The 11071-nt window shown below is 34.3% G+C and overlaps 1 protein-coding gene across 1 annotated transcript; it reads right to left on the bottom strand.

The window, feature by feature from the left end:
* Positions 1-5886: 5886 nt before the first annotated feature.
* LOC18055303 (E3 ubiquitin-protein ligase At1g63170) lies at positions 5887-10146 on the bottom strand. Its single transcript, XM_006450500.2, has 5 exons — positions 9931-10146; positions 8047-8883; positions 7215-7340; positions 6825-7116; positions 5887-6341 (listed from the first exon to the last, which is right to left on the bottom strand). Exons 2-5 carry the CDS (start codon positions 8703-8705, stop codon positions 6075-6077), a joined length of 1344 nt encoding a protein of 447 aa, XP_006450563.1. The 5' UTR covers positions 8706-8883; positions 9931-10146; the 3' UTR covers positions 5887-6074.
* Between the last annotated feature and the right edge of the window lie 925 nt (positions 10147-11071).

Here is an 11071-nt window from a genome sequence, read left to right as displayed (position 1 = left end):
GAAAAAGGCCAAAAAACTGCACCCCCCCCCCCCCCCCCAACCCCAAAAAAAAGAAAAAGAAAAAAGAACAGTTAAAATTGCATAAAGCTGCATATCCACAGCTATCTGAATAAAAAAAGCACATGACCACAAACTCAAAATAATGACACTTAGCATGCTCTTTTTACTTTCAGAGATTCCAAAAACATACAATTAAACACAGTAACAACAATGCAAAGTCAGCACCAAATCAGGCATTTCAAAGGCCTATATTAAGCAACTCTCAAGCACTCAGACAAGTATATTTTCAAGCTTAGACACGGGATATATTACTTTATGACCCAAGAAAGGCTGAAATCCTTATTAATTAACCAGAGTCATCCTTGATAGCTAAATCAACCAATCAATCGTTTGGGGATTAAAAAAAATGACAAGTACCAGCAAATAACAACCAATTCATACAAGGAGTGTAATTAAACATCAATCATATAATAAAACTTGCAGTAAACATGTATTAAGATACAAGTTGCTATAAGAATTGCTCATTTCACATTAAGCAATCATGTAATCAATAAAACAAAAGAACAAAAATTCATTCAATCGTACGAAACCTTTTACAGCCATTCACCATTTGAAAAAATAAAAAATTAATTCGAGAATAATTAGGGCTTACAACAAAAACAAACGAAATCAGAGAGCACGGATTCGAATCTAGAAGTTATCTAGAGACAGATCAACGAAAAAAAACCCTAAAAACAATCGAACCAAAACACAGCGTTTCGGAGTGGGGATGAGTACCTGATAACTAAAGCTGAAGAGAGAGAGAGCGAGAAGAGGGAGAGAGAGAGAAAGAAAGTCGGCTATAGAGATGAGGCTTTGGCTTGACTTGGCTCGTAACTTTTGATTGTTGTTTGGTTTGGGTAACAATATAAACCCTAGAAATTTTTTTGATTTGATCTTAAGGGATAAGCTCAGCGGCCTTTCCTGAGAAACCACTTTAGCTCCGCACGTGTGCATTATTGACACTAACCAACGGTGTAGGGGCAAAATTCACTAGATGGATTGATCTTAAGCCGTCAGATCAAGAAACGAGCCGTCACGTCAGGATGACTTTTAGATCATTAGTCCAAATTGGCCCTGTGGGCTGCCCAGCATACACTCTCATGAATATTTGGGCTTTAGCTAAGCTGACTCCGAACTCGATTTGCCAAAATGTTTACATTTGTAAATCATAGTTCTATTTTCTAGAAGAAATTAGAAATTTGTAATCATAGTTCTATTGTTGGAAGAAATTACATAAAAATAAAATACGAATTCAACTAAATTAAATGTTTTTACACTTACAAAATCATGAGCCCTCCCTTATTTAAATGATACAATTTTTTTTTTAAATCAAAATAATTTTGATGCAATGATAAGATTTTTATTACAAAAAAATTATGTTTAATTAAACCTATTGTAACTTTTTGTCTTTTTCTGTAAGTTTATCAGAAAAAAGAAGAGTTATATATATAATAAGTAGAGCTTCACAAGAATTTTAAAATGGTGTTAGGAGCTTCACTATTTAACAAATAAATTGGGCCTTATAAGCAAACAAGAGTGATCAATTCTGTCCATAATTGTTAAATTGATGATGTCAGAGAAATGCCCTTTTGTTAAAAAAAAATACAAAATCAGCAACAATATGTCTATTTGCTTAAAAATATAATGATATGTCTACAAATAGTTGCACAATTTTTTTTTTAGTACGATTTAAGTTGAGGTTTGTGTGGTATAAAAAGATTGATTACCTAAAAATATTATAGGACCCTCATAATTCTAATATTGGATATGATCGCTATCTTGGTTCTTTTACACTATTGTTATTATTCAAAAATTGTAGACCTTTGTTGCAATTTTTAAAATTCATGTTTGGATCACGCTTGAATGTCTTCACGCCGGGGGGGAAAAAAAAAAAAAGGAAAAATTCCATACCCCCCCCCCCCCCCCTCCCCAACCAAATGCAAAGTGGAACAGAAATTTGATTCAACAAAGAGCCATATAAAAGAATATTAAAGTTTTTTTTTTAATACGTTATACACAGATGTTACTGACATTACATCAGACATTACAATTAATATTTACAATCATATTATATAACTGAGATCACCGTCATACATTAATACACTGAAGCACTTGCCCATATATTTTAAACCCTCTCTAATATTCGAGAGTGTCTACTCTACTCACATTTCATAAGAGAAAGACTATCTCCACTCAATTATGTTAATAATTGAGAGAGTACTGAAATTAACTCCCATTTCGTAAGAGATATACTGTCTCCACTCAATTATATTGATAATTGAGAGAGTATTGAAATTAACTCCTATAAAACTCTTACGGAGGCTCGAACATTTGCACTCAACATTGGACCAAAAGCCTATTGGTAAAAGAATATTGAAGTTTGGTGAAAGAATATTAAAGTTAAGTGAACAAATTCATTCTCTTTATAGGAAGGGTAATTTTCAGAAACCTCCCTTGAGGTTTGGTGTATTCTCACTTAGATAGAAAGTATTCGCGTATTCTCAGTAACCTCCCCTGACGTTAGTATTCCTACTCTTAGACCGTTTGTTGACTGATAAAATGACCAACATACCCTTGACTTTAAAACAACACAGTTTTTATATTAAGATTAATGTATAGTATGTACTATTGGTTAATAGTATCATATTTGTTTTGGCGCCAAATAGATATAAACACAATGAAAGTACCAAATCACCCTTCTCATTTTCCAAAATGACTTAACTAAAAGAGAAAAAATTTGAAGTCTTTTTTTTCTGTGGGGGGGGGGGGGGGGATAGGAAAATTTTTTGAAATTTAATTTCAACTTGCTTCTAAAATAATTTCAACTTGTTTCTCAAACTCAAGATATAAGATAAAGCATTCATCTTCCTTTATTAGTAACAAACCACCACCGCAAATATCATTTTATCTCCACATCAATTATTTACAAACTCTTTCAACAAAAATCAAGAGACTCCATAAGGCATTAATTTTGATCATTTATCAACAAATGGAGACTGAAACATTAATGGCACACGCAAGAGCAACAACTTTGTTCCCGCACCTTCTTGCTTGTCATGAGGGTCACTGCCAGCCGTAGCAATCCATTCCTTTCGCTTATCCACATCTTTGTATGAATATAAATGTCAAAGTGTGTTGCAATTGGGGAGTCGTAGTTCTAAAAGCAGGGTAATGTCTGTATCACCACAAAACCAAGATGAACAAGTTCATGAAACACAAAAAAAGAAAAACTGGCCAAATAAGATTAAGAATGAACATTTCCAACATCATCCTTCCCCAAGTCAACAAGCATAATATGCTCTACACATTGCTTTTTATCATTCAAAATTTTCTTTTCAAACACTAAATTGTCATTAGCAGTCTTGCCTTTTCTAACAGTGCCAAGGGGTTGATTAATAATTTTTCTCTGTAAATAATGATAAAAGGTGAACATCTGCAATCATCACAACAATACAAACAAAAATTCTGATAGTAGAAAATAATTAATGCATAGAGTGGGAAACAAATCTTATATAGTCATTATGTATCCCTAAAATCAAAACTTAAGGAGAAAGAGAAAAAAAATATGAAATTAATCATCCCAAAATTCCTTCAAGTATTACTAACCTTCTTCATACTAGTAAGAATTTTTGGACTAAAAGCCACTAGTAAACTCGATTTAACATGATTAGAGAAATAAATAAATAAACAAAAAGCTTGGAAACTAAATATTATTTCTCGACAAACAAATAGTGTTAGGGAAAAGCAAACAAACTTGTAACTAAGTCATGTATGGACTTGAATTAACATCTCAATGTTTTCTATATTTCAAATGAAGTCTGCAAGAGTTTGCCTTTAATAAGGTTGACTTAATATGATGTGGAAAATGTGACCAGGAAGGACATATTGCTTGGTATGCAATGCAACCTCCTTGTATGCTTCACTTGTCATGCTTGACCTCTCCAATTTCGGACTAAAATGTTGTGTGTAACTTTATTGAACCTAAGCAGAGCTGTGGTCTGAAATTGCATTAAAAATAAAATGTCAAAAAAGTTAACTAGAAGAAACAACAATGAAGAAAATGATATTAAAAAATATAAATTGAACGACAACAATTTGCAGAATTTTTAATGGAACTATCCATGCTCCCATTTATACAAAACCAACAAGTTATCACTAATCATAGGTTAACATAATTTCTCCATCACAAATTTATCTGGTTTTTCCACATATAACCATTACTTTATGATTTCAGTGCATGCCCCAATAAAGCCATGTAATGCACTTCATTGTTGAAACTTTTTTCCTTGAATTAAAACAGACATGCAACTAAAATAGCTCATGTGCACCCTAAACCCATGGATCCAAAGAATACAGCAAACCATTTCATTTTTCGCAACCCAAGTCATGTAAATAACACGATAAAAACCCAAAAAAAAATTCAAAAACCCCTTTAACAGAATACTACCTATATACACTTCAAACTATCTTCAACATACATTTTTATATTTAATTTTACTATAACTATCATGAATCTATTGAAAATAATCATAAGAAACAAATAAAAATCTAAAAAGTTTTCAAGAACTATTTTTCAATCAATCATAAAGGCAGCAGAGATATTTAGCTCTATGTTCAACGTGCTTTTGTAATACTCATTTAACTACAACTAACAGTAAATGATGGACAAAATCAAAAGCAACAGCAACAATCTTAAAAGAATTTCAAGATCCATTTGCTAATTTTTCACCGAGACTACCAATTTCAGCTAATAAAACTAGCATGCATTGAAAGAATTAATACCTTATTCGTGGCTTAAAACAGTGGGATGATTGGCTAGTTGTCGGAAAAAAACTCACTCGCGGTCGTGAATCATTCGTAGCCGATATTAGAGTTGGCTTCATCGTCATGGTCTTTAATTTACGGCCGAAGTACTTGATCAAAGCATTAGAGAGAAAATGAAACGAGTTTTGCTTGGTTGCTTTGGATTTGTGGAGTAGAAAGACGAGAACTTTTTATTTTGTTAATATCTGTTGGATAAAAGCGTGCTTCAACTTATTGTCCACTGGATATTAACAATGGTCAAATCATTTCCAAAGCCCAGTGCAAAAATATTAAGTTAACTTGAATAGTTTGTCGTTAGCGTGTTTGATTTACAATCTTGCCCTCACTACTCAACATATACTAAACGAAATATTGACGTCAAGGGAGGCTACTGAGAATACGCAAATACTTTCTATCTAAGTGAGAATACACTAAATCTCAGGGGAGGTTTCTGAAAATTACCTTTATACGAAATATTAGTTGTACAAAAATTAATGTCGTTCAAATGTTGGTTTGATGACCATCGCGATTATCACAGATTCGCATAGAAGGATGATTGCCACACACAACCTACACGATTTATTATTAATTATATAGAGTTTTGTATTTTCATTGCATCAATAATTGAATAACATTGCACAGAAAGTTTGTCAAGCTTCCCTCAGTATAAATGTATAAAAGGTTGTGTTTTACTACATTTTAACTGCCTGATAAAAATAAATACTTGTTTTAGAAATATCTCGAAGTAAAATCAAATTTTGAGACTCTTTTACTACATATTGCTTTTAGAAAGACCCACAAGAACATTATGTTCATTGTTCTTATAACTAAAGAATTAACTATTAATCTTTCCCATAAAAAAATTAGATTAAAAAAGAAAAAAGAAAAAACAAATAAATGAGGAAGCATCTCTACTTTATATTTCTATAACGTTGATACACAAATACTTTCCCATCCTAAACGAAACTCCCAGGCTTCACGCGGCCATTTGATGCCGCCAAGCAAGTAATATAATCTATATATAACAGCACTTTTTTGGAAAAAAAAAAAAAAAAAAAGAAGGCAAAATGCTTTTAAATCATCCATCGGCCCAGCTACATCTCAGCCGAGAAAAAGGAAATGGATGAGCTTGGACAAATAATCCAGCCATACAAGAAGGGATGCTCAAGCATTTAACTATGAAATCATACATGTACAATAGAGGAACAAGGTCATGTATATATATTACATCAACGCACTGAGGTTATCGAGCCATCGTCGGCCCTCCTGTCACCCCTCCACTGGCTGTCATTTGTCCCGGAGATCGAACCCAAAATTCTGGCATTCGCCCCGGAGATTGAACCAAGAACAGTGTCACCAACCTCAGACTTGCATAGGGGACATGAAGCATTAATCTTTAGCCATTTATCCACACAATCCTTGTGAAAAAAATGAGAGCATGGCAACTCCCTCAGCTCATCATTGTTAGCATACTTTGCCAAACAAATGCAACAAACCTGTATATGGTTAAAAAATAAAAGAGCATCATTTTGGATCCTGCGTCAAAATAACAAGATTGACAACATAACACCAAGAAAATCAGCACATAGCTTAACCATACAATGTTCTGAGAGAGGGAAATGTACGACTTTACTGGCAAAACTAGCAGAGACTTTAGCATTATAAGCAGACATCACAGTGTTCTCAATCTTTAAAGCAATCATGGTCAAAATAGTACAGTCAATGATTGTGCTACGAGTTAAAACAGACAAAAATCACATTTGGAGTTATTGGATAATTGCGCCCAACGTTCATGATATGAATGACTGAATTTACCAAGCTCATCATCATTCAGAATGTAATTCTTCATTTTATGGAGGACTACAAGTCAGAAAATCTCCTAATGGTTATGTTTAGTGTCTATGATCAACAAATATGGACAAATCTATGACCAAGTATCTGAACTCATGATTAAAACCAGCAGTCCAGCAAAAACATACCGCATCTTCTCCAGATATCACACGCTCCTTTTCTGTTCCTGCAGCCACAACCCCACCATCACCAACGCTTGAGCTGTTATCTCTGTCATTACTACTTCTAGATTTCTTCAACTTAAACTTGTATGTTGGTAAAGCATCTATTGATTCTGCTGTGGCTCCTCTGGTCTGTGCTAGATCTTCTCTTAACCCAAGTATGGAAACTATACAAGGCAGGCAACAGCAGATTGTTGCACAGAGAATGAAGGGCATAGCATATCCAATACAGCTAATGGCAAGAAACACTATACATAACCTGCAAAGCAACAAAGATAAAAAAAAAAGATAACACGAGCTTTAAAAAAAGGGCAGAATTTGGAACGAGTGAATGAGATGTACACCATGGCGAAGTACCTGTACAAATTAGGAGCATCGGCGGCAGATGAATGCCCACCAAATATCCAAACGTTACCAACAACAAACCAAACAGCAAAGAAGCAATCCAATGCCATTTTGAAGTATTCCACCAGCACCTTGAATCTGTCGACAAAATGAATTAATTTATCAAATTATAAGTAATTAAAGCTCCTCAATGGCACAAATTTCCTAACCAAGCAAAATAAAAAACAAGGGGGCATAAGAAGCATAATGGCAATATGCCACAAAAATCATGGAAAGCAGATCTCATGGACAAAGATCTATTTGCTTTGTTAGGTGACAAATACCGAAAATTGAAAACTGATGGAACCATGGGAACATTCTCTTTGTTACAGGAGACAAGGGAAGGTTGATTATACACTTAAACTTCTTATGGAACGAACTCAATCTTATAAGACCACGAGATGGCACCAACTGCAAACAGTTGGCCAATTCAGTTTGATCAAGCTAACACCAAGAAAGGAGACGTGGGTGGAAAAGAATGAACAATTGAACAAATAAGATATTGGGAAAAATCTCAAATAGCCAATATACTTTGGTTTGTTCTACTTCATATACCCAAACCCACTACAACATGATTCGGATTTGTTGACAACCTATTTCTGCATTCCTAGCCATAATCCAGCAAAGAAACTAGTATCAACTGCTCTCAACCACAAAAAGCTCCAAAGATTTAGTAGGCGATGAAACTCTGTTAAACAATACAAACTATTTAAATGACATTAGTCATCAATGCAACAGAACATATAGAAAAAGTCAGCAGATACCCTTGTTCCAGCATGCACAACAAATACACCAAGATTCATACCTTGGACTCAGTACTCCTGTATTTTGTCCACCTCTATGGGATGCAATAGGAGCCCGGTGATCTTCCACTTCTGAAGTCCTAGGGACAGCAATAGAAAACGGAGCAGCAGGTGCATTTAAGCGAGCCGAACTATTACGAGATTGCACTGAATCTGGCTCTGAAACCTGATTGCTTTGACGATAACGCCAATATAGAAGAGGAAGGGTTGCAACACATCCAGCTGCATAACCCACAATCCATTCAAACAAAGGAGCGCGTGGATGCTCATGTCTGAACACTGACAAAACAACAACAGCTGCAACAACCTGGCTCAATGTGAGAACTAGTTCAACAGAGATCCATAATCCAGAATTCAATGGACTCCTACGACGACGGGATTCCCCTCTCCTTGTGAATGCAACATTCCGGGTATTTGATCCATTGACAGAAGTTGATGGCTGAGAAGTTGGATTTCTCGAACTACCCGAAGATCCGTCCTCACGCCGCGTAGAATCTAAGCCATTGGAAGTTCTATCATGAGTTGAATTAGATGAGGAAACATCAGTAATCGTTATGTCGATAATGTGCTCGCAATTGTTAACGTTCTCTGGACGCTCCATTAACAATGGGAAAGTTTCGGTTTCTGTTTCAGTATGTAGTTCCGCAGAGGGAACATCCATCTAAGTTCAACGCAATAGGAAATAGTGTAAGCATAGAATCAGAGAACAATATACCGACTTTTACTCAACTTCTCAGCTGCTTGAGGCAAATGCCACTCTCTACCAAAGATAGCTCAAGCCGTATTTACAAGCTTAAATTACTTGGCATCACAAGTCGTGGAGAATCAAATACCTAATACTGTTAAACAAGAAAATGCATCAAGATCAGAATCAGAATTAAATTCATTTTCCCTTTCAAAAAAGGAGAATAATTTGAAAACACATTTATTGCTCAAAAAGGCAACAGAAACAAAAGCAAACCAAATTTTAATGGAAGGTTCTTCATAATTCAAACCCTGATTATGCATCCGGCTATCTGTATTAATAAAATTTTATTTGAAAGCTTACTTTCCTTATCTTCTTGGATTTCCAGCAAACGAAATCACACAAAGCAGATGTAAATTAAACGAAATTCATAGCAGAGCACAGCCTCCTCTACTATTACGTTGGAATAAGACAATAGATGAGAGAGATATTACCACTAATTCTACTTGAAGGATATCACTCAACTAACCGATCAGTTCATCTAAATCAAAATCCAAAAAATCCTGTGATCTTCCATGGCTCACACAGAAACCATTGGAAAAGGAAAAGGGAAACTCAAATTTTAACTTGAATCATATCCCAAAGAATTGCTTCACTTATGGAAATCTTGGAGGCTTTAGTATCTAAGAAGTAACAGACTATTTCACAATTCATTTTTCCTCCCTTTTCTTCCCCTAAGTATCATCAAAAACATAACAAGGCAATGTAAACTCAATGACATTTAAAATCTTGATAAGAAACTAACACAAACTGATTGATGAAAACTAAAATAACAACACATGTTGATTAAATTCAGTCTTGCATTAGTGTGTAATCCAGAACACTCAGTATATGTTTAAATACTAATTGGAAAGAAGCAAACAAATTGAAGCCTTCAAACTTTTCAAGAGCTAAAATTCCGTTATTTTTTGTAATTAAAAATTAAAACAAAATTACCAACGATTACGAAAATCAATAACACAAACAACGCTCGATCATTTCGTAATCAACTCAGTTCTTTAAAATTACAAGACCGAAAAGAAACCCCAACGACGATCGGCGAATCAAAGAAAAAACAATAATAAAGCACATTAAAATTTGACGAAATTCGAGAAACAAATTCACAACCACAGACGAACAGAGAGCGAAAGATAATCGTTACCATAATGCTAGCGGCGAAGAAGAGCGGAGCGGCAGGTTGCAGTCGATATTTGAGGAGAACGAAACGATGTCGTTTAGGATTTTTTTTTTTTTCCTGGGTTTCGTTTTTTTTTTTTTTTTTGGTCTTGCTTATAGACGGGCAGATAAAGAGTCAGCTTTTGATCTGCATTTACTTCGCCGCGTGGTCTGAGAATATACCTATGCTTATTTGAGTGTGCGTATATTGCATCGTATAAATACATCATTTTGCTTGTTATTTTTCTAAGGAATAAAAAGTTTACCACGATTATTTTCTTTTATTTGTTTATTAAATAGGACCAATTGCTGCATTTTTTTTTAATAGTTTTATAAAAATGCCATTAATTATTAGTTATTATTATTATTATTTCCGCGGAAATATTATTTATTTTGCCACGTCAGCATCCGGACATAGACATTGCCGAGCAATGGGTCCCATTTTGACACGGGAGCACTTTGTCATTTTGTCTGGCTTGTGGACTTTACAAGTTCATCATGATTACGACAAATCAAATTCCAATCGAGAAAAAGATGTCATTTCCTTGGGAATCTGTTACAAGAATTAAGAAGCAGCTGTAAGTAACAATGAAATTTGAACCGTTTCTTATTATTATTATACACCAAACTCATTCATTACATTTGTGTAATTTTAAAAAGAATCGTAAACGTAGCATCAAGAAAGTCCTCACCGAACTTCCGAGCTTATTAGTTTGGGCGTTTGCTCCTCCATCTCGCCATAGTGCGTGTGGCCCCGCCTGTGTTTGTTTCTCGTTCGATTCTTAGAATATGTATCTCTAACTAATTAGGTAGTAGTAGTATGAATGCTAATTAGGGTCATTTTGATAATATTATAAATTTTAAAGTAATTACTATTATAATATATGAAGATATATATGGAATTATATTAAATATAAAAATAATTTTCAAAATTAAAATTTTAAAACTATTTCTTTTTTATTTTATAAAATCTGCTACAAGATATGGTGATTTTATCCCAGAACTACCAAGATATGAAAATTCAACTTCGTTCACATTTCAGCTGAAGTTTGATCAGCTTGTTCAGAAAATAAGCCTATATCATCAAATAACATTCGCTTCCATGGGAGTTGCTTTCAATGATATAA

This window comes from Citrus clementina, unplaced genomic scaffold, assembly GCF_000493195.1.
Source record: "Citrus clementina cultivar Clemenules unplaced genomic scaffold, Citrus_clementina_v1.0 scaffold_1, whole genome shotgun sequence".
Lineage (NCBI taxonomy): Eukaryota > Viridiplantae > Streptophyta > Magnoliopsida > Sapindales > Rutaceae > Citrus > Citrus x clementina.
This window is presented reverse-complemented; position numbering and strand designations above follow the sequence as displayed.